The sequence below is a fragment of the Aquila chrysaetos genome, chromosome 17, assembly GCF_900496995.4.
Source record: "Aquila chrysaetos chrysaetos chromosome 17, bAquChr1.4, whole genome shotgun sequence".
Classification (NCBI taxonomy): Eukaryota; Metazoa; Chordata; class Aves; order Accipitriformes; family Accipitridae; genus Aquila; species Aquila chrysaetos.
Window position 1 is genome coordinate 5,373,818 of NC_044020.1, and position 23,859 is coordinate 5,397,676.

A 23,859-nucleotide genomic window follows, 5' to 3' on the forward strand; every position below is an offset into this window, starting at 1 on the left:
CTGAATCCTTGAGCTGGTAACCGCCCCTGCCGCCATAACCCGGCCCCCCCACGGCCGGCAGCAGGCAGGCGGGGGTGAGAGAGGAGGGCGCAGAGCAATTAGAGTACAAACTGGTTTTTTTACAATTTTTAGCACGCAAAGGAGCGTGGAAGATAAGCTTTTAGCATTACTATTGTCTTTTTCCGGTCTTAGTGTTGAATGCTGTAGCTGGATCACCTACAAACTGACCTTTTTTTTTTTTTTCTTTGTAAGTGTCAGTGCTATAGAGACATCAAAATCTCAGTCAGATAGGGGACTACTCATCTTCTCCAGTTGAAGATTAAACATTAGTGATCTTTGCACATTCCTGTAGCAGTAAATTTTTGCCAGTTCACATGTCGTAATTGCTAAGCACATTTTAAAAGCAGAGTGTGAAAACAGTACTTGGACACACATCTGCTCTGGCTCAGATTCTGCATCAATAAAGTTCACTGAGTTTGCTCTGGGCTCCACACATCCTGGACACAAAGGCTCAGGTTAAACATGAGAGTAGCAACATTTCAGACCACTTCCATTCAGTTTGCTGCCTAAAGTGGACAGTCAGCCTGGAGAGTTTGTTTAATACATGGCAATCTCACAACATCCTACATGGCCTTTCATCTAACTACATGCACACCAAGCAACTATTTCAGTCCAATGACCCACTACCCTGCAACCTGGTCTGTTAGCTGCAGTTAGTATGTAATCAGAAATCATGATTACTTCCACAATAGAAAACTATCATAAATTAAAAGTGGGAGTTAGAGGATTAAGAGTTTCTTCTTACCTTTCTAAACCAAGCAGCTGTTAGAGTTGGTTAAGTTCTGTGTTCATTTTTTTTTATTATTATCACTTACAGGAAACCTAAGCTCTATCAGACAGCACAAGCTTTCAGACAAAAGTTTACTCCAAAGTCAGCTACTCCAAAATGTTTGTTCCTACTACATTAGGTAGTAACGTAATTAGGCTAATTAGAGTAAGGTAATGAGAAATAAAACCAAATCTTAAAAATACCTTCCCTCCACCCCTCCCTTCTTCCCAAGCACAGCTTCACTCCTGATTTTCTCTATTCCCCGCCCCCCCCGCCAGCAGCACAGGGGGACAGGGAGTGGGGGTTGGGGTCAGTTCATCACACATTGTCTCTGCCGCTCCTTCCTCCTCAGGGGGAGGACTCCTCACTCTTGCCCTGCTCCAGCACATGGTCCCTCCCACAGGAGACAGTTCTCCACCAACTTATCCAACGTGGGTCCTTCCCACAGGCTGTAGTTCTTCATGAACTGCTCCAGCGTGGGTCCCTTCTACGGGGTGCAGTCCCTCAGGCACAGTCTGCTCCAGCGTGGGTCCCCCGTGGGGTCACAAGTCCTGCCAGCAAACCTGCTCCAGCGTGGGCTCCTCTCTCCACGGGGCCACAGGTCCTGCCAGGAGCCTGCTCCAGCGCGGGCTTCCCACACGGTCACGGCCTCCTTCGGGCACCCACGTGCTCCGCCGTGGACCTCCCTGGGCTGCAGGGGGACAGCCTGCCTCACCATGGTCTTCCCCACGGGCTGCGGGGGAATCTCTGCTCCGGCACCTGGAGCACCTCCTCTCCCTTCTTCTGCACTGACCTGGGGGTCTGCAGGGTTCTTTCTCTCACATATTCCTCACTCCTCTCTCTGGCTGCAGTTGCACAGGTTTTTTTTTCCCCCTTCTTAAATCTGTTATCCCAGAGGTGCTACCACTATCACTGATGGGCTCAGCCTTGGCCAGCGGCAGGTCCATCTTGGAGCCAGCTGGCATTGGCTCTATCAGACATAGGGGAGAAGGTTCTAGCAGCTTCATACCAAAACCTTGCTTGCAAACCCAGTACAACCTTCTTCCAAGGAGTTCAATTTCAGCAAGTGACTGTTTTGCATGGTATTTGTGCAGCTGGATTAAAGTTACTACTCTACACTCCAGCTGCAACTGGGAAGTTACAGAAAAAGAAGAGAGTCACAACGTATTATTAGTGCAGTCATTTATCTTCAGCATTTAACAGTCCATTACATTTAAGCAAGTTTGCATAAATGACTTTTCACCACCAGTGGTATCACAAACAAAATTTAATGCATACAAAACCTCAAATATTTGTATTTCAACAAAGAAAGCTGCTACAGAATGGCATCTTGTTTCACAAGGACAACTTCAGAGTAGAGGCAAGTACATTTCAGCCACGGTAGCATAAACAGCATGCAACACATGACATTAAACAGATGCAGTGTCCATGTTTGAAACATTAAATAAAAATTAAGATACATTAAACAATCACTTGAAACATAGGCCATGCTATAAAATGCCCTTTGCAAGTCACCTTAAAAATCACCAAAAAACCCCAATGAATCCTTATTTTTTTGAGTATTTACTGGTAAAAACTAGTATGACAGTTTCCCCAGTACATTAAAGATCTATAGTTTGATACTTTTTTACAATAGAATGCATATAAAGTATTATGATAAAAAGTTCATAATCATGTTATAAATCATGTTCAAATGTTCATAAAATCCTCTTTTCGCTGAAGTTCAAAATAGTTTAGGTATTTCTAAAGATGTAGCAAATCACTAAGATTTAATTCCCTGTAATTGCTTTTGAAATGCATTCTTTTGATGATTTTGAATTGCAGATCAAAATTTCATATTCATCTGAGAAAGCCTGTTTTACCTAGTGGCACAATTACTATATTCTAAGAGTTCCTTTCTCTCAGGTTTTTCAGGCTTCAGGAAACAGTTCCCTTTAAAATACATATTCACCTTTCTGTTGTGCAATGTTTTTACAAGGGATAAAGCAGAAGTGCACTAGAGAAATTTATTTTCTAAAAAGGCATTTTGAAGAAAGTTTTTCTTATCATGTATATGTGACCAAAGTCCTTGGACACTGAGGAACAACTGACTTGAAGTCATTTCCCTTACTAAAAAGAGTACACAATTCTGTAAAAATGGACTACAAAACCACAGTGCTAATAATGCCCAGGTTTTTAGACCTTTATGATAGACATAGTAATGTACATACAGTTTGTGTAACACATTAAGCTTTTACGGGCAATTCTTTGTCTCTTCATAAAAATAGTTTGTAATATAAAATATTAAAAACAAGCTATATAACTTGTACCACATTAAGTTTTATATATATGACATTTTTAAAGGACTATTATATGGTAATATATTAAAAGATCATTTTCAAGTAAATTATGATTCAATTTCAAAGACAAGAACATGTCTATAATATGTATTCTAGCAGTATCTTTTCCCAGTAATCTGAAATATGCAAAATAAAGCCTGTGTAGACTTACAGAAATTTACTTCCACATTTCTCAATTTTCAATATTCATTTTCTGTATGCAAGATTCCTGTTGCCTTAAGTGGGAATTAAGTATTGGGGCCTATTCCAAAGGAATTTGAAGGAAACTGCAGTATTTCTCACAGATTCAGCAAAAGTGAATCTAATCACATTTTCAAGAATGACTAATCATTTGGGTTCTTTCTTTCAGACCCAAGAATATGTTTTGAAAAGCTTATGCCCTCATCCAACAGAATATAAAAGGGGAAGTTACTCTGTGGTACTCTGTAAGGTCACTCTCAAGTGCTTTTGGGAATAAAGGTCAGAAAGACCTAAGTTAAAAATACTTAATACCCATTAAGATCAAAGATCAGTACATACACATATTAGGGATTAGATTTAAGATCTGTATGACCTTCACTAGATAAACAAAATGTTTATAAACATTATATACAGAAATTTACTCCACTCCCCTGCCAACATCATGTTTCTTAGGTGTTTATCATTAATCTCAATTACAGTTGAGAAGTTCTGAATGATTCCTGCTTCAAGTGGTGAATGCTTCTTCTGTAACTGCTATACTCCCAACAGCTTCTAATACTGGCATTCCTTAACATAGCAAAGGCTAAGTTCTAGTTCCAGTAATTGCAAGAGTACCAGAACTTGGCCTAGTATGAACCTGGTTTTGGTTACAAAAGCAGTTATGCTATACTTTTTTTTCCTTCAAAGTCTTTTCAGAAACATAACTTTTATTACATGTTGCTCTACAAAAATACAATGTAAGCATAGTACATTTTATCTACAATTGTTTTGTCATCTCATAATTGCATTGCTATATGTAAATATATTTAAGTTGAAAAATAACATTAAGTTTTAATGGTGGTAAAACAGTAAGTACTTTGCCAGCTCTTTCCCACTGCAAATCGTAATAGATGCTTGCCTTGAAAACTAATAATTCACTGGCTATTACGAGTGACATAATCCATTAAACAAATTTAGTCTATTAAAATACATATGTCCTAGAAATTAATTTCTTTCCAGTGAATTACAGAAGGTATCTGCATACATTTTACAAAATCTCTCTCATTAATAGTCACTGGAGTGGGCTGTTCTTAGTGGGGAAGTCAGATCACTGTCTTGGAAGGTAAAAAAGGGGTACAGAAATAGGTCATAGTTTTTAAGTGGTAGGTGTTTCTGTTTCTGCTTTCCCCATTGGTGCCTCAGGAAAAAGTAGTTTTCTAAGTATGTTTGCATAGAATGGTCCATACACCTGTTTGTTAAAGTTTACAATGCTTGCATACTGAGATCCAATGAACTCCATCTCCGTCTGAATCACAGAGAGGCCTCCTGGCATAGTAGGCATACACTTCTGAAAACTTGGAAGAGCAAGCAAACTTCTCATGAAGAACTGGATTCGTTTGTCTGAAATGGAATATGAAGTATGCTCAGAACAAATGTAAACCCAGGATGAAGCCATACTTGCTTTGTAAGCACCCTGCACATCAGCACAGCAAGAAAAAAAAAAAAAAAATCCAACAATGTAGGTAACTACTCTTTCCCAATCCCGTGTTGTAGTGGGAAACAATATTGAAAGCTTCTTAAAGTTAGTTCCTGCGAGGTGGACACAGCATAAGCCTGCTGCAACAAGTTACGTTACCTAATGTGAAGTAAGACTCAAAGAAAAATAAAAACCACTAGGTTTAAACACAGAACTGACAGAAGGGAGACTGAATAGTACTCATTTTTCCAAATTCTTCTCCAAAATACTAGCACATCTAGGCTTGTTTGTACAGACACTTTTAAAATTATTTCTAGCTATGACTAACCATGCTCTGCAGCATACCAAGAACACCATCTATAGGTAAACAACATTTCCTTACTCTTAGTTGACCCAGTATATTACTGCAGTAAGGAAGTGTTTAAAAATAATTTAGACAGCTGATTAAGCTTGCTGGGGTTAAAGTTTATATACAGACACATACAATAAGACAATCATGTATTATCTTACTAACCAATCAAGGAACTGACGGGATTATTCTCCTCAACAATATGAGCGATTTGACCCATTAAATTACTCTGCATTTCTTCATTAAGAGTGGGAAGACCTCTTTCAGTTAGAGACCTGTTCACTTTGCTGCAAATCTGGACACCAATAGCATTCAGAGCCTCCTTCAAATCAAAAGTTCTGGAAGAAAGAAATAGAAAAGCGTTAACTTTCACAGTTTCTGTAGCATAGGTTGTAAGGTGACCTCACTTGTCTCCTTTCCCTTTTATTTTCAACCCGCTCTCTGTAATGAGACAGTTTAGAAAAGTTATCTTCTGCTTTTGGAGATTCATGTACATCTCCAGATAGAGGACATATCTCCACATGGAAGTTAAAATAACGACCCAATTGTGATTCAAACAGGAAAAATCATTTCAAGAGTGCAGCAGTGACACCAGTTCATTTTGCTCATATACTTAGGTGTTTTCCTGGGCCACATGCATAGCATTTCATTAGAAAAAGCAGAATGGAAAACTATTTTATGGGACACCTTTCAGATCCTGTCAGACTTGCTTGTAGTGCAAATGGCAGCAGAACCTACCTACCACAAGTTTGAAGCAACTGGCAAGACAATTTAGTGAATGTATTGCCACAGGCTCTCCAATATTAGGAGTGTATGAATGAATTTTAGTACTACGCCCCAAATTCTGTAGACTAACATCAAGATTAAGACTTCATTAAAATATAACTTTGAAAACATGTGCCTAACATACAGCAGACTTATACTGTAAAGGGAATATAGATTATTAAAATTTGTTATCTTCCTACTATTAACAAGCACTGGCTATGATATTTGAATTGTTTCCAAAGGTTTTCAGATCCATCTGGTACTCCCTGTTAAAAAAAAATTATGAAAAGTGATAAAAACAAGGCCTTACTTCTTGTTCATGCCTTCAAGAAGAGGAACAGAGATCCTTTTCAGTTGGTCAGCAAAATCAGGCACATCTACAATTGCTGCACCCACCATATTGTTTGTTATGAGACAGACACAAGCTATGATTTTTAATTGATTGAGCTTTTCTCTCAACTCCTGAAGACGAGCTTCATCTGTTATTAGAGTCTAGAATTGAAACAATAATACTAATTTAGGAATATGGAGGGAGAGAGGCAGGTAAAAGGGTATATATAGGATGTAGTCATGAAGCATTAATATTTTCAATCACAAATATGCAAAGTCAGAAGGGACAGCAGCTGAAGTACCCTGAATATGTAGTATTGCACAAAGTGGCACTATGTATGAGTACCAGAAGTAAGTGTGTGGCAGCAAGAAAGGTAATGCCTTCAGTGCAAAGGAAGTTGAGGACATTGCACCTTATTCCTCATCACTGCTGACAAATCTGCAACCAACAATTCAGCCCGTGATGTGGAACGCTCAGGGGATCTGGAGGACATTGTTGTGATCAAGGTTACAGACAGAATAGTCTTCTGGATTCAGCTGTCCTTTGAAAAATGCCATAATCTGTAACTGATGGACAGTGATGAACAACTGTGCCTGACAACCACCAGTTCAACCACCAGAGCAGGTTCTGCAAGTGATATGTAACCTGCTACAGGCAAAAAGCCAGTTGATCATACCAAGAATCTAAGTAATTCCCACAGCAAGATGTAGCTGGAGTGACTTATTTTAGGTTAGAAAGAGTTCATCCTAACCACATCCCTCCACTAAGAAGCACAGGGCCATTAACATTCAGCTGTTTGGTAGTAATTTCATAGCATGACAAACTAGATCCACCAGAGGATACCTGTGTGTAACTCCTATTCAAATCTGTTTGAAGGAAGGTAAGAATAAGGTGGTTTCCCTTCCATCCACTGACCGAGAGCACTAAAGCATCCCCATGTATTTAGCAAATTCTCTGCCAGGCTACCATAAGTATAGCTAAGGCACCCACTGTAGATGCTAATTTTAGCCCTGACTGACAGCCAATTTCAAATTTGCTTTACGGAAAGTTGCAGCAGTCAGTAATAGGAGTTGGAGGGAAAAAACTGAACACTGATTCTTGAAGCAATAGTTTACATGCACTGAGAAAGGGTGAATATCTACTTTGAGGGCTTTAAGTTTTTACTGATCCTTTCCTAACACAAGAGCGATCCCACCAATTCCTGCTGCTTTTAGGAAAACAGGATGCTGTAGTCAGTTCTCTCAAAGATACAGACAGCCAAGTGCTGTCAGTACAAGGCTCAGCCTTTGACCATGGCCAAGACTGCTCTTAGGGTGGAGCTGGTGAGCTATGATTGGATAGAGGGAAAACAACCTTTACATCCGTCTTTCCTAGCTGTTCACTTGCCCATCTCTATTTCAGAAACTAGACTAGCATATACTCTCCAAATTCCAAATTTACTATTCAGAAGTTTAAGCAGTGCAAGAGAATACTTCACCTATTGTCATCAGTAGCAGGATTATTATACTACACCAATGTTTTTATATAGCTAGAGATCTGAAGACACTGAAACACAATTCTTACCTCTGGAATTGTTTTGCAATAATCCCATTGTAACAGTTTCAAGTAGCCGTTGTTTAGCACCAGTGTAGGACTAATAATTGGTTTAGAACTACTATCAGCACCAGGGGATGATGAAGATTCATCAGAAATAGATGACAATTCATCTTCTATTGATTCCTTTATCCATTCTGTAGTGAGATCCAGGGCACCTAAGCATTGCAAATCAGCAGAAATTTACTGCACGCTCCCATCAAAATGAGCACTAGCTTGAGGGAAAGATTTGTGCACAGACAAGAGTATTGAACTTCTGAAGACTCAACAAACATAGTGGACAGCTGAGTCTTCACACACGTAAATTCTCTCCTTCACTTTTTTCCACTGAGCACCTTCCATTGGTCACCTTAATATTCTAGCTAGCTTGTACAAACCCAACAACAAATTGTTAGACTTCAGCCAAGATTTTGGGGTAAAAAAGCTTCAAAGTCCAAGTTCACAAAGCATTTTTTTTCCCTTTTTCAGGGAGGCCACTTAATAGTTGGGGCACAGGACTGAAAAGTGGAGGTGAAGGGAGATAAACTGTATTGACAGTAAATGAAATGCTTTTAAGGAGTTCTTTCTCAGGCTGCATATATAAACATTGCAGGCCAAATCAGTGGCTCAGGATTCCCATTTTAGAAGCCCCTGTTCCAGATGTTAGTAAGTTTACTTTTTCTTCTTGGAAAATATATTCTCCTGAGCACTGTTTAGCCATATAATACAAAACTTGTAATAGTGGATCAAGTTGACTTTGCATCACCTAAGTTTTCCTCAGAGCCTGCCTTTTCTTTATTAAACAAAAAAACAAAAAAAAAAATCAATCCTGTCCCTTACCAGCTTTCAGGCACACTAACTGGTTTTACATGTTTACTTCAGACTAAAAACAGACTCACTGCGTACAACAGAGATAAAGTCTCATCTTTCAGTATATAGGGCTTCTGCTTCGAGATGGTAAGAGCCATTGTTTGTTTGTTTTTCAGATACCAACCAATTTAGAAAATAGAGATTTGTCTGAAAGCACCCCAGATTACAGAGAAACATGCTTCATAGCAAGTTAAGCAATTGCCCATTGGTAGCTTGTTTGGCAAATAATTTTTGCATTAGATCCAGACAAGAAATTGAAGTTTTTCTCCAAATTACCTGCCACTGATAGATTTTGGAGCACATCTTTAAATAGTCCACGATTTAAAGAAAGGTTTAAATTAAATATAGCATGATACCTACTTGGCGTTTCTTCAAGGATTTCCTGAAATTTTGTTCTTTCATAGTCCACCAAATTACGCTGAAGGTATGGCCTAAGGTTTTGAATTGTGTAATTAGCCATATCCACTTTCATCAGGTCCAAAACACGGAATATTTGTCTGAAAGGAGGAGTTTAAAATTCAACAATTACAATAGTCCACTGATTTTAACCAGCACATGCAAGGCACACCTATATCAGCACTTAAATTTCAATTCTAGGAGAAGTAAACTCCTTCATTAGTATTTCAGTGTAACAGGCATATTACCTGTCTTCCAGGATATCTGAAGGAGTATTGTTTATAAGGCTTGGTGTAAATTACAGAGAACAGGATAAATATGTAGCATCACTAAATGCTACGACCCCGTAACAGAAAGATAAGGGTTTTCAAGAACTATATCAATTGGTACATTTCAGCCTAAATGAACAGATTTTAATTTTTTAGTCACTCCAATTGCACCAAGAGAAACAACTCTTCTGACCCAGTTGCTTTGGTCCCTGTATATGATCCAAACTGCAATAAAACAGGAGAACAACTACCATTTACTCCTACTATTTCAGTGTACCTGAGGAGCAGTAAACTGGTTTCTGCCTTTTATGCAAATGTTTTATTCAAGTTCAAGTAATAAGATCTTAACTAAAGAGATTTAAAATCCAAAGTTTGGCCTCCTAGAGGAAGCATGCCATAAACAGTTCGAGAAGGAACAGTACAAATGTGCTGCTTAAATTTTGTAAGGATGAACAAGACTGAAAAAGCAGTCTCCGAAACATAGGTTATTGCAAGAGTGCTTTATTTTGTTGTTCAGTGCCTTAGATGTTCACAGCTGGCAGTGTTTGATGTAGGCATTTTACCCATTTCATTAAAAAGATACACTGTGACCAGAATATTCTGGTCACAGTGTATCATAGCTCCTCCCCTTTAGTGCTTCTATATAAAAATAAGTTTTCCTATAATTTGAAAACAGGTGTTATGTAAACTGAGACAATTTAAGAGTTCCAAGACTTTACCTCCCTCCTCCACTACCTAGTACTCTTTCAGAAAAGAGGTTTTTCCCTCTAAAAAACATCCAAATACCAACCTCAGTAATTCTACGATATTGTCAGTTGCTTTTAACTGTTTTATATCGTTGTCTCTTACTGGAGCACATAACTTTCCCATAGTGTTGATGATATAGTTAGCTAGCCCATGAATATCAACAGCATTATGTTCTGCCTGCTGTCTTATAAGATCTGTATCTAGAACTTCACAAATTTGATTGTGAATCCTGTTTGCTCCAGGAGTCAGGAAGGAAAGAAGAATCTAAAATAGAATGTGGAGAAAAAAAAAAAAAGGAAAAGCTTATCAATAAAAACCAAACCACTTAAACACCCTGAAGTAAGATTTTAGTATTAACGTCAAGTGTATTTAGCTGACCAGCTATAACAAGACATGTTAAGACTGAACATTATCTAAGGTAGCAGGAAAAAAGGACTGTTAAAAGGATCACAGCACAGTTCTGCAAAAATGCTCAAAGCCAGCAAGCCAGAAAGCATGTCAACAATGAAACTCTTCCAAAGACTGGGAAGCTGCCCTGTAAAACAAACATTTACTAACTTAAATTTTTTGAAAGACTTAGTATTGTGCCAGGACTGAAGGTCTGTGTGCAACAATCAAAGTCTACACGGGCAGGTACAGTCACATTTATACTCCTGTTCATGCCCTAAGCTCACAGTATGTTGCTAGAAAGATGCTAGTAGAGATGTTCAGCTTTGAGAAAAGAGAGGTCTTGTAACTAGCCGTCATGCAATGAAAGCTGAGTGGACGTGACACTGTGCATTCGTGGCCATATTCACAGTTAATATAAATATACTACAAGACACCTATTTGCAGTTCTGAATAATCACAGTTTCATCTTGAAAGAACGAACTTGAGGGTGTTGGCTTGACTGAGTTAGCAGACCCTTCAGTGAAGTAAGAGACACTCAGACCTAAGCTGACACAAAAAAAATACTGGGGCACAGGGGAAGAGGAACATTACCTCCTTAATTTCCTCAAAGAGCTTGATAGCATGTTCGTATTCTGGAGGATCTTCATTCAGTTCCGATTCCAAATGATCCCAAAATGCCTTGTGTACAATTTGTTTCACTGTGCCTGCAAAGCTGTGGAATAAGTCAATTAGATACAGAAAAGACTCCCAGCTAGCTTTCATCCTCAGTAGAAGTGTTTTAGATTAGGCTGATTGCTTGTTGGAAACATGCACCTCACCAGCTATTGTGCCCTGCAACCGTATCTTTCTTGGGCTGTGGATCATCAGCTCCCAAATGTGGTCTAGACTGACAAGTCTTTCCTAAAACACCTGTATTTTATAAAGCGGTGCTGGCAATTCAGATGTAGGTAAAGGCATACTACCTTTCCCTTTTCCTTACTGAATTTATATTCATTGTCCTAACCTGGCATGTTGTGTACTAAGCTTTCCCAAAAACTATTCTGTCATATAACCAATTATCAGTTAAGGGACTTAAGCAATTAAAAACCTGTGGTTTTTTTAACCTAAGTATTCTCAAAGTAAAGACCAGGGTCATTTTTAAAATAGACATGTCTGTAAGCAAGAACATTTTAGCTACCTACATTAGGGAAGTTACTTCTCACTTCCTCTGGATCTCCAGGTATTTCTGCATCTCTTCTGGGCCTAATATTAGAGTTATGTTCATGATGAGCTCTGTCTTCTTAGCACTAATGGTACCAATGCGCTGCTACATACAACTGCATAGGTGGCCACCATTTCATCTTTTCCACAGGGCTTGGAACTGCACAGAAGAGACTGATACTCATCTTCACTACGGGCATTCATATTACATTAGCCTTCTATCTTCCACATGACATTCAAGACAGAGCAATATACTCCAGGACAGTGTATCAGCTCAGCTGATAGGGACAAGGGACTGCAACCCTTGTTTCAAGCAAGACAGCTTTGACAGTGACTCCTGGAGGTGCAGGATAAAAATCTGTAGCCTTCCAAGATGTTTTGGGTTGGGGTTTTTTGTTTGGTTGGTTTTTTAATTTGCTGCTTCATTCACTTCTCTCTTCCCAGCCCCAGTGCTGCTTTTTGCAAAATTCAGGCTCTTACCTGTTCTGTGGGAAGTCTTCATGTTTTATGCAAAAATTTGCATTTACAGCAATTTCATGAGCTAGAGTCAAGTCTGTCAGATTTCTTGCAGCTGCCATCAGTTCATCAAATGTAATAGCAGTCTTGGGAGGGCTTGCTGCTGGAACAAACAAGATCAATTCAAGACAAATACCTATAGTTGATAAGTGCAGTTGAAAATACTAAAATTTAGAAATTTTACTGCTTGCTAATTGGACTCTAGTACTCCAGAAGAAACAACCTAGGATTACCAGGTCTTTATATCTTCTTAAAACACCATCTCAGGGAACTCCCAGCTTATCAGGGGTGGGGGGGTAATACCACACAAGCCTCATAACGTTTTGAGGAGCAATTTCATATTTCTGCATCGTAACTAAGGTATCTTTTTTTTTCCTTTAAACAGCATCTTGCATTCCACACATTTCCTATTGACTGTTCTGTAAGATCCACCAGACCAAAAGCATGGGCAATAACAGATACCAGATGGCCATTATAATTCCGAGCACACAATGGCTATATTGTGGTTTTACTGCCTGTAGAGAAGGTTCTGAAGTTACTGACTTGAGAACCCCCCACTTGTATTCCATAGCAGATGCACCATAAGTTACACTCCCTTTTTACAAATAAGTATTAACAACATAACAGAAACTCTACACTGGAAAGCAAGGGTAAATTCCCAAGGTTTCTAAACACCCAAATTCTGTCATTTAATTTAGTATTTGGAATTAAGCCTTTGAAGACTGGTAAGAAAGAAAGACAAAGAGCCAGCTGCCAATTGCAGCTCTGCTAACAAGCTTGTTTTAATGTAAGACTTCACTTACATAGACACTAAAAAGTATGCATGGTCTGAGAATGCTTACAGATGTGAACATGAAGCACATCTTAACCAAGGTTTTATTTGTCATTACTCAAAATACCTTCCTTGTGCAAACGTGTGTTTTCTGTTTGATCCTAATATTTATGAAAGAGAAAATGTGAATTTGAGATTAATTTCATGTAACTTGATGTAAATACTATAAATCTGTAAGTTACAGATTTAATTTTTAAGTGCATGGAGCAAACAGAAGAAACCCACCCTTTGCACAAAGCTGTATCTGGTTGAGTGGGAGATTGCTACCAACATCAAGATTAGCTCAAGATTAGGATGTCCACGGTGGCACACTTTTCTTACAGTTTCTGAAGGGAAGGAGTGCCCAGGGAGACCCCCATGGATACAGCTGCTGGTGGCGTTCCACACACAAGGAGACGCACTGCTTCACAACAGAGAAAAAGTCATGCCTTTCTCTTAATACTCTTAAAGAGAGATTCAGAATCCCAGGTTCTACCCATGACAGCAAAAAGAAAGATAAGTTAGCCTTATCTGTTTATGCACAATGCAGGTAAGGTTGAAGTAGGCTTACACGCTGGGGAACTGGGTTTGCTTGAAGAATCACTGTTAAAGCTCTGTCTTGAATATTCAGAGTCGCTAGAAGAAGCTGTGCTTTCAGAGAGGCGTGAAGAATCTGAGTCACTGTTCTGGTCATCATTGAGAGGCATTCTGATTCACTTCAGCTGCTACAGTAAACAACCTCGAAAGACAAATACACTTCCTGTAAAACAAGCACTCACTATTTTCTTGCTCATTTGTTTCTCAAAAGTCAGATACCGATCATTATATTGTGAATGAAGAACAATAGCTGCCTTTCTTAAAAAGGTGTTACAGAAAGGATCTAGCTTGACATGCAAATCATAGTTATTAACAAACTACACCTGTTCTGCAAGAAAGTTTTGTACCTTCTGCTGTTTCATTCCTTAATGGTTATGTTGGAGACAGTCTGTAAATTGGTTATATTTAAAAATAAGACTACCCACAGTAACCCCTAAAGTTGCTTATTGTCAGAATTTTGGAAGTTCTCAACATCCATAAAGGCACCTCATGATGTTACCATCCCCCACCTGACTTCACCAACAAGTGATGTTTAGCAATTAGCTTCCTTCCACAAACAGACTGCACTGAGTGTAACAACTCTTAAGCAAACACAGAAGTGCTGGGGGAGAATAGCCAAATAATTGAGAAAACTACATTTCTGACAGGGTGTAGCTGAAAGTCTGGCCTGCTGCTTTAGGTGGGTCTTTACTCGGAATCAGATCGACAATGGCATAGACCCAAAAAATACTCCTCCTAGGGGTGAGGGTGGATGGGTTTTCTGTTTTAAGTCAAATGGTAACTCTGAGCCTCTAACATTACATTCAGCATACAGGACAAATCACACTGAGAAGTGTCATGCTTCACAGTGCTTCTGTCTACATAAAGAAACTGCCTCCCAGGCAGATAAGCTGCAACTGCAGAGAATTTGGACAGCTGCATAGTGCGATAGAGATGATTAATAGTTGTATGACAGGAAGTGAAAAATATGTTCATAATCATATTAAAATGAGAAACTGGAATTCAGCCATATTTACCACCAAAGGAATTTGGCCCAGATACCAAAAGTAGCTGTCCATCTTTGATTATGGCCACGAAGCATTCTGTAGCAGACTTTATGAAAAGACATAGCCAACAATGCTTTCCATCAGCAAATTTAAGTAATAAAACTTCATTTATGATTAAATTGCATCAACTTCGGCAGGCAAGGAATACTACACTTGGCAACTGTTGAACTTTGAAAAAGCCACTTTTGGCAGCAAAAGGATGATCTTTGTGTGTACTTATGTGAATCAACATATTGTGGGGTCAAGAGAGACAAAAGGGAATAAGAATGAAGATTTCTTTATGCTAGTGCCTAGTTACAGCTTCGAGCATTTGATTTCTTGGGTACCAGCTCATCCTGTATAAGCCTTTATAACTTGATGAGGTATTACACTGATGAGTACTCCCCTGTTCATTGAGATGATTAACATTTGTTAAGTGTATATTTACTCCTCCTCCTCTCCCAAGAGGGAGATTACATTATTTATGTAATGTTTTATGCTGGGTTTTGTGAAAAGAATTAATCACATCAGCAAGAGCACAGCCAATAGTTTATTACCTTACTGGAGAAGCCAGTAAGCAAGACTTTTGATCAGGACATAGAGGTCACGGGTTCAAGACTTAAAGCATTAGTTGTGATCCTTAACATCGTAACTCTTATTAGAGCAGCAATTTTATAATTTCTAATAAGCAACTGAAAAGAAGCAGGTATTTAAAATAGTATTGACTAAACAAGACTGAGAGCTGCAAGACAACCTAGAAAACCAGGAGGCTGAGATATTTTTTACCTGGAAATTGTATTTGTTTAAGTTACAATTAGAAATGAGTCACTAGTTAATGTTACACAAGAGACTAAAACTACTTCTTTGATTAAGATCAGTGTTACAGATCTCAAAGCTAGCACTGACTAGAAACTAGTTGTGATGAGTAACCTAACTGTAGAATGTGCTCCAGGTTCTTGATGTGGAACCGCTCACTTAAATACAGTAATCCTACAGAGCCTGCAAAGCTTGTATTACACTCCCGCTATTGTTTCTGGATCAGCATCAGAACAACATATTTCCAGGCTTTAATCATGTCTAAAACCCCTTTATTTATATATAACTAACCTCTGAAAGGTTAATGTTGCATGTGGTCCATTGAAAGAACTGATTAACGTTGTTAGCAGCGCACTGACCCAAAAGATCTTGTAAATCACTTGCCTAGTATGAGCGCTTCAAGATGTGTCCGCTGCTTGAGTCTAGGTGTTAAGAACATGGAAGAAATTAAATTACATTAAAACCCCCCAAATTCTCACACAATTTACACATCATCATTTCAATAACTTCCTCTTAACTGTCAGTATAATTCTAATAAATATTCAGATTTGCAAGGTGCTCCTCACAGAAGTACTAAACCAGCCATGGAGGCAAGTCAGCATTGCCATTTTGTACCCCAATCTTGATTCCCAAGACCAAATCATTACGGTAGAATTTTAATTTCTATATACATTAAGTCTTTACATACTAGTCCAGGATCTTTCAGCAACAAATACCTGCATTTCAGAGGCCCATGACATATTTTGATGTACTGAGACCACACCTATTCCTACCATACATGCACACGTACAGATAGCAGACTTGTCAGTAGAGTGCTTCAGAAGGCTTAATTTAAATAAGAATTTTCAACAATACAACAGGAGACGATACACTGAAAAAACACTGCAATCTTTGCCACAGTATATGTATTTCCTAGTAGGATGCCTCAAACGGAATGGTATGGAAGAACGGGTATATTCTGCAGATTCAGAACATTATTGCTAAATTCTAAGTTTAGAAGATAAACAAGGCAGCAAGCACATCAAAGTAAACATACGTGAATACACAAGCAGAATCCGGACACGCTATCTACAGTTTTTAAATATGCTGCCTGACAGCTAAAAGGCTTAGAGAAAAGTACACTCACTGAGCATATCAAAGGGAAGCACAAACCAAAAAAAGGCTTTTCTAATTAGTTACAACAATAAACAACCAAGTTAATCCTTTCTTTGTAGCATAGACTGGAAGAGCTGCTTTTCCTTATGCTTTTGTAGACAGCATAGAGCTTCTCATAAATTACTAAGGACCAAGTTCACATGTAATTGTAAGTTTAGATTAATATAATTCTGAAGTAAAAATATTTCAGAAGCCCTTTAGCCTTTCAAGATCTCTTTGTAACTCACCATCTTGAATAGACAATACCATCTTCTTATTTTTTGAGTTGTTCATTAGGTATTACATATTAGGCTGTTGTTTTAATACACAGTTAATATCCTACCTATTCTATTAAAGGGTCAGCCTGTGGTTACAACCTGCTTTGCTCTTCCTGCATTAAAAGAAATCTGATGTTTACTTTTATATTAGGTTGGATACCTTCACAGTAGGCTTCATTACACTGTTTGCTTTCTTCTGATCAGTACTATTCTGCAGTTTTTTTAAGGATAAACTCTAAATGGGACACCGAGCTAAAAAATATCTTCTAAACATACAAACCCCAAGATTCCAGTTAATTTAAGAACCATATTGTCATGGTTTCTGCTGCTATTTAGACAGTTTTGGATTATTCTTTTTAGTAACAATGTACTGAATGCAACACTGTAGATGCCTAAAGGCATCTTGCTTTTATACGGTCACATCACCCAACCCGATCATTCACTTAGAACTGATCAAGATTGCAAGATCAGATTAGTTTTAGAGAACACAAACATGCCTTTTATTCCTGAAGGCTTCCTTTAGAAGTTATTTTATGAAGCACCTGCAGAAAAAAAAAAGATGGTTTGGAAGGGTTTTTTTTTCCTTCAGATACCATCTTCAAGAAGAGTTTTTCCACAGCCCTGCTTTGTTCCAGTAAGCCCCTCCATCCATGCACACCTTTTAACTGCCCTGTCCAGTTTTACCACTACGAATACCTTAACTTTGTTTATTCTCTTAGGCTTACATTCTTACTATCTTCAAGCTGGCACCGACTGAATCTCGTTTGGACTCGAGTTTCCCTTTCACTGACTCCACCTTTGCCAGCACTCGCGGCACAGGAGCAGAAAAGAGCCTCTGTTAAGAGTTACAGAATTCCCTCATGCCTCATTTTTGACATTTAGCCGACTGCCGCGCACCCCTTGCCCCGCGCCTCCCGCGCTGCCTCTGTTCCCTGTGACTTATAGCCGACATGGCTCTCCTTTAGCTTCCTCGTTCCGCAGCTCTTCCCTCTACACACGGACTTCTCTTGACGAAGGCTTAAAAATACACAAGAGCGAGATGAGTACGTGTCCCCCAAGGTCTGTGCGCGGACGGGAGCTACCCTCACCTCAGGCGCTAAGGCAACGCGACCGCCCCGGGCCGCGACGAGGGGCCGCAACCCCGCTGAGGGGAGGCGGCTTTTCCCGCCCTCCTCGCCCGGCGGCTCCCCTCAGCGGGGCGCGGGGAGAGCGGCCCCGCCGCCGGCCGCTCCTCCTCTTCCTCCATCTGTTTCGCTGCCTTGTCTCCTCCCCCGGCCCCATGTTTTTAACAGTTACCAGAGGCATGAGCTTGGCACTCGCCGACCAAAACAAACAGCGTTTCCAAGGACAGGCCCGGGGGGAGGAAGGGAGGAGGAGAAGAGAAGGGGGAACCCTCTCCCTGCCAGCCCCGGGGAAGGCTGCCCGCTTCCAAGTGTCCCGACCCCGCATGCCCCGGGGAGGGAGCCGGGGTGCCCTTGCTCTGCGCTGCCGCAGCGGGGCTGCGGCGGGGGAGGACCGCCGCGGCTGTGCCCGTCGGGACGGATCGTCCTGGCGGACACCGGGCGTTAAGGGACGGCGACAGCCCAAAAGACACGGGACAAGGGGTGCACTACAGACCCAGAGCAGTGGCTGCGAAACCCTCCGGCTGCAGCGGGAGCCCCACCGGGACAGCAAACCAGAGCGGAGCGCCAGCCCGCCACTCTTCCCCTCCTCCCCGGGAAGGCAGCAGCCCCCGGGCCGGCTCTGACCCGGCCTCACCCCGCAGCTCATGGCCTGTACGTGCCGTAGGGTATCGCCGTCGAACGGCACAGCTGCAGCCCTGCCCCTGCTCACTCCGGTCACTCACCGCAGCCCGGCAACAGCGGCTCACCCTCCTGCGCGGCGCTCGCCGGGGCTTTAACCAGCCCCCCCGGATTTATAGACCCAGCCCGGACTATTAGTGTCTTCCTTGGGCGCGTCCATCTCTGCTGGTGACGGGGGAGCCCGTAACATTTTCCTGCCTGCCAACAGCGAGTTAGCCCGAGGGATTTGGGTCAACTTGCGCCTATCCCCGCAGAAACAGTTCGTGTCTCCTCATTCTTCCCGGGTCCCAGCTCTAAGCGGGGAGAAATACGAAATGACAAAGGAAGACGCTTCCGCGGACTCCCCCGCGCTGAATGGGCCCTGCCCGGGGGAGAAGGCCGGGGGAAGGGCTGGGTGGTGTTTACGGAAGAGTAGCGTCGATCCGGACCGACCCCGCCCCGCGCTGGGGAAGGGGCGGGGTCTGCGCGTTAGCCCCGCCCCGGAGCCTCCTCAGGGGATGTGGTGACACACCGGCCCCACAGAAGCTGGCGGAGGGGGGAAAAGGCGAAAGCGGCCGTTCTCGTTGGGGGAAGTGGCGGTACCTCAGGGCGTATTTGCCCGTCTCTGTTCACTGCGCTGCCAGGGAAGCTTTAAATATGCCCCCACGAGCCTTCCTGCCCTGGTTTCCTTAGTCTCTCGACGGAGGGGTGAGGCCCTCCCTCCCCTCCGCCATCTTGGCCCCCCCACTGCCACTCCCCCGCCATCTTAGCCTCAGGGGAGCCACTCAGGACCGTGGCGGGTTTAGTCACCCGCCGTGCTCGTGGCTGTGGTGTTAGGAGGCCTGCTGAGCGCCCCTTGAGGAACGCAGCATGAAGCAGTACAGCACTATTATTATAAATGCTTTGCTTATTGCTGTACTGACCCCATTGCACCGGCCAGCTTCACACACCCCTTGGGCCAGCAGTACCTGTCAGGGTCATCGTCTCTTCCTGTCACAGGAGCTACGTGCCACCATTGCCTCACTCACCAGGAAGCGCGGACGGCAAAACACTGGCAGTCATCTCTGAGGCAGGAGGTAACTAAACCAAGCCTCGTTCATCATGAAGAAACAGAGCTCCCCTTCCTGCAAATCATTATGTCATCTTTAGCTTGCATGACGAACTATATGGGATAGATGTTGTATTCACATAGACCAATGCCCGTTGTAGGTCCTATTATAATATAGCCTCTGCTATAAAAGCAAGGGCTCAAAGCTGGGAACGGAGTTCAGCTACGCCAAGTGCCAAGTGCCCTTCTCGAGTGGGAGTGCTTGCTCCCAGCGATGCAGAGCACCTGTCAGCCCTGCCGCTCTGAGCCCAGCCTTTAAAGACATTAAATGGGATTAAGTCCAACAGTCTAATCCGATAGCTTCCATAAAGAAGACGATGTTTTAAATAACTGTGTTTGCACTACTTTGCCCCAGTTTGTGCATGTCACATGGTAACGACAATCTGAGAGAAGCTCAAAAGAGCTTTGGAGAAGACTGACTGATGGTGTACAGATGGACTGCCTTGTACAGGACTTCTCACTTCCAAGGACGTTATTTATTATTATTTTTTCCACCCATATTGGCTTAAATGCCATCTGAAAGATGGCGGAAACCTGAGTTCTGGTCTTTGCTGTGATGGCTGCTGACGCCTTTTATTAATTAACCAGCTATATCATCTAAAACTGCACAAAGAGTACTTGCAGCAAACATCAGGGCCAGTGACTCAGGGTCCACTTGGTGTGCTGTCTGTGTGGACCGGCAATTGTGGAAACCTGTGGTGCTCAGTGGCCTAGCTTGCACAGGGAGGGAAAGGGATGCCCCAGCCTCACCAAATAAACTAGCTTCTAAATATTTATATGAAAGATCAACTTTAAAGGAAAAAGTATCTCAGGGTCTCAACCTACATCACAGAGTAAGAGATGGAATTCCAGAAAGGGATGGCTTTAAAACAACTTTTTTTTTTTCAGCTGTAGCAGTGCCCTTCTCCCACAGCATGCCAGCTGTTTTGGAGCCCATTCTTAAGTATCTAGCTCGCTCTATCTATCTGTTGTAATCTCAAATGTGCATCTGTACATATAGCTGAGGCACCAAAGACATGCTTCAAGATTCCAGTCCAAAGGCCAAGAATAAGTTAGAAACTGCAGTACTCAGAACTTAACCTCATTTTTGGTTTCAATTCCTTCCTGATCCAGAGGCACTGAAGCTATAGGCCATTATCTGGATCTTGAAGTAGATTATCTACTGTGGAGATTTTCTCCACAGAGAAACATCACTCATTTCTTGTTGTATGTGTCTTCTGCAATGTCATCCAGGAAAATAATTGTACAGCCTTTAAATTTGTTCTGCTCAATTAAGATCAATGTCTTTGTGTCTTATATAGGACATGCAGGTATGTGTTGGTTTTGGCTGGGATCGAGTTGATTTTCTTCATAGTAGCTAGTATGTGGCTATGTTTTGGATTTGTGCTGGAAACAGTGTTGATAACACAGGGATGTTTTTGTTCCTGCTGAGCAGTGCTTACACAGAGCCAAGGCCTTTTCTGCTTCTCACCCCACCCCACCAGCGAGCAGGCTGGGGGGGCACAAGGAGTCGGGAGGGGACACAGCCGGGACAGCTGACCCCGACTGACCCAAGGGATATTCCACACCATATGACATCGTGCTCAGCAATAAAACTAGGGGGGAGGTTGGCGGGGGGGGGGGGGGGGCATGGCTTGGGGACTGGCTGGGCATCGGTCAGTTGGTGGTGAGCAATTGTTTTCATTTGCATTGCTTGTCTGTCTTGGGTTTTATTTCTCCCTCTTTGTTATTTTCCTTTTCATTACAATTTATTATTATTTTATTTTATTTCAATTATTAAACTGTTTTTATCTCAACCCACAAGTTTTCTCACTTTTACCCTTCTGATTCTCTCCCCCATCCTGCTGTGGGGAGTGAGCAAGTGGCTGTGTGGTGCTTAGTTGCCAGCTGGGGTTAAACCACAACAAGATACAAATTTGGAATTTTGACTAGTGTCTCAAGTTGGCCTTAATTCTTGGTCTTTCACTACAGTGAAGCACTGTTAATTGAAATGAAGGACTAGTTTGTGCTCAGCCTTTGCAGCAAGTTAGTTCATAACCTTTCCTTACTGTTACCAGTAAAACTGGCAAAGACAATAAAGCCTACAATTAATGCACTGCTTTATCCAGCAAACAGCAACGCAGCTACGAAGTGGGTAAGACATGCAGCTGCATTTGGCCCCGCAGGTCAGAAATGTCCCAGTATGTGCCTAACTGACGGTTAGAGTGGGAGGAGAGGGAAAAGGGCAAGGCATGTTACTATTTACACCAGGGCCCATGACGACTAAGTTGAGAACATAACTTGAAGTCACAAGATATTTTGCCCTAATCCTAATAACTGAGCCGGGCAGACTGGCTTTAGCACTAACAGATGGATGTTAAGACTCTGGGTTGACTGAGACCATCAGGCCCCGATTTGATAATAGGCTCAAGGGTGAGACAAAAAGTCTACAAGGCAGGCAAAACAGAATATTGAAACTTCTCAGAGAAAATGGTACATCAGTCAACTCTCCAACCACACTAGTCCGCAGTGTCTAGCTACTTTACCACCTCAGCAAATTCCTAATGCACACTCCTCTCAGCACTTGTGGTCTTTCTGTACATAAGAAATAAAGAGTTTGACCCACTGTGTCAAATACAATGAGAAGCTGTTTGTAGAGTGGTATTCTTGGTCAGAAATAGTTTCTATTGGTTCCTTGGTGAGAAAAAGCCTTAGCTAGTACATCACTAACATTTTCCTTGTCACTGCCAAGCTGGAGAAGGAGAAATGGTATGACAGTTACCTATGCTGCCTTACTACCTGAAACAGATTTACATCCCTTGATGCTTAACATTGATGATCCGCTTGATTATTGTCTCTGGTAACATCCATATGGCTCAGTTCTTACGGTAAACTCTCTGAAATAAACAGCTTCAGAGCTAAAATGCTGCATCTTAGGGTACTGCTACAAATCCTGGCCTTTCTAGACCCTTCCTAAATAGAAATCTGAGATCCCCCTTATCATAAAGTAAGACAGCTAAGGCTGTGGCTAGATGTTCACTGTGGAAACTCTGCTATTCTGGCCTTCCCAGGGTGCTTTTTTTACTGCTGAAGATTTCTACTCCCACGGTGTTGAGGAGGACAGAGTATTCTGAGGGTTCCCCACCCATTTCAGTGCAAGCCCCACCCCGTATCAGCTCCAGCCACCTCTAGGATGTATTTAAGACAACCTCCTGACTCCGTGCAAGCTCTCCACTACTTGTTAGGGTCAGGGCAACCAAGTTCTGTTGTTCTGTCCATAACCTGCAGTCACTCCAGCATCCTCTTCAGCTAGTGACTTTTGGCCTCAAGTCTGTGCATTTGACAGAATTGTGCTGACAAAATGCCTGAGACAATCAACTATAAGTTCTCCTTCTATCACCCATGCTAGTAGTTACTGACTAGAACACCATGTACAGACCAAACAGTTCAGTTTATCCTAAAACTTGGCAGAAGTATTGAATGGAACTGGATTTGCTGGGCTGAAATCGGGGCCTGTGATCCTGCCTAGGTTTAAGAGTCACTGCCTCTGAAGAATACTCAACCTAAAATTTATTAAAAAAAAAAAAAGAAAAAGAATCTACTAGGAATCAAAGGAAAGACCAAGAATAGAAAATGTCTTCCAAGACAAAACTGGATCGGATTTCTTGCTGTAATCAAATAGAGAAACAGATACATTACCACGTCAAGCTTTTATCTTGCAATGAGTTATGGCTTACACATTAATATAATGAACTTCCACTCATGGAATGACTTTTGGCAAGCAATGCATTTCAGTATAACATAAAAGCACAAGAAGGAAATACATCAAATTTGCACTGGCAGTTCAGCAGCCTAGGTGTAGAACTGGAAAGAGCTTGTTGCTACTAACATTTTTTTGACTTAGAGACACTGAAGCTACATGTGTAAGATCTTTGCCCAGAAGCCCCAGTAGAGCTTTAAAGCATTATTTTCATTCATTGACTCTGTGTCTTGAACAGAATTTTCTTTCATCCCACACAGAGCTTTAATACAGGCAAATATTAACAGATACAAACATGAATACAGACTTTTAAAAAGTTAGCTTTAGATAGAAAGATACACATTAAAATACAGAAGAGTAG

The 23,859-nt window shown here is 41.5% G+C and overlaps 1 protein-coding gene across 8 annotated transcripts; it reads right to left on the reverse strand.

Annotated features, from left to right (window-relative positions):
* Positions 1-1,996: 1,996 nt before the first annotated feature.
* TCP11L2 (t-complex 11 like 2) lies at positions 1,997-19,052 on the reverse strand. 8 transcript variants are annotated; one of them, XM_030040912.2, is made up of 13 exons: positions 18,717-19,052; positions 17,031-17,122; positions 15,750-15,880; positions 13,592-13,759; positions 13,363-13,441; positions 12,174-12,312; positions 11,085-11,205; positions 10,147-10,367; positions 9,052-9,188; positions 7,813-8,000; positions 6,229-6,410; positions 5,319-5,491; positions 1,997-4,728 (listed from the first exon to the last, which is right to left on the reverse strand). In XM_030040912.2, exons 4-13 carry the CDS (start codon positions 13,715-13,717, stop codon positions 4,484-4,486), a joined length of 1,611 nt encoding a protein of 536 aa, XP_029896772.1. In that variant the 5' UTR covers positions 13,718-13,759; positions 15,750-15,880; positions 17,031-17,122; positions 18,717-19,052; the 3' UTR covers positions 1,997-4,483. The 8 variants fall into 8 exon arrangements, with proteins under 8 accessions (XP_029896772.1, XP_029896774.1, XP_029896771.1 ...); XM_030040914.2 differs by lacking the exon at positions 17,031-17,122 and having other exon boundaries at positions 12,174-12,309; XM_030040911.2 differs by lacking the exon at positions 17,031-17,122.
* Positions 19,053-23,859: the final 4,807 nt, after the last annotated feature.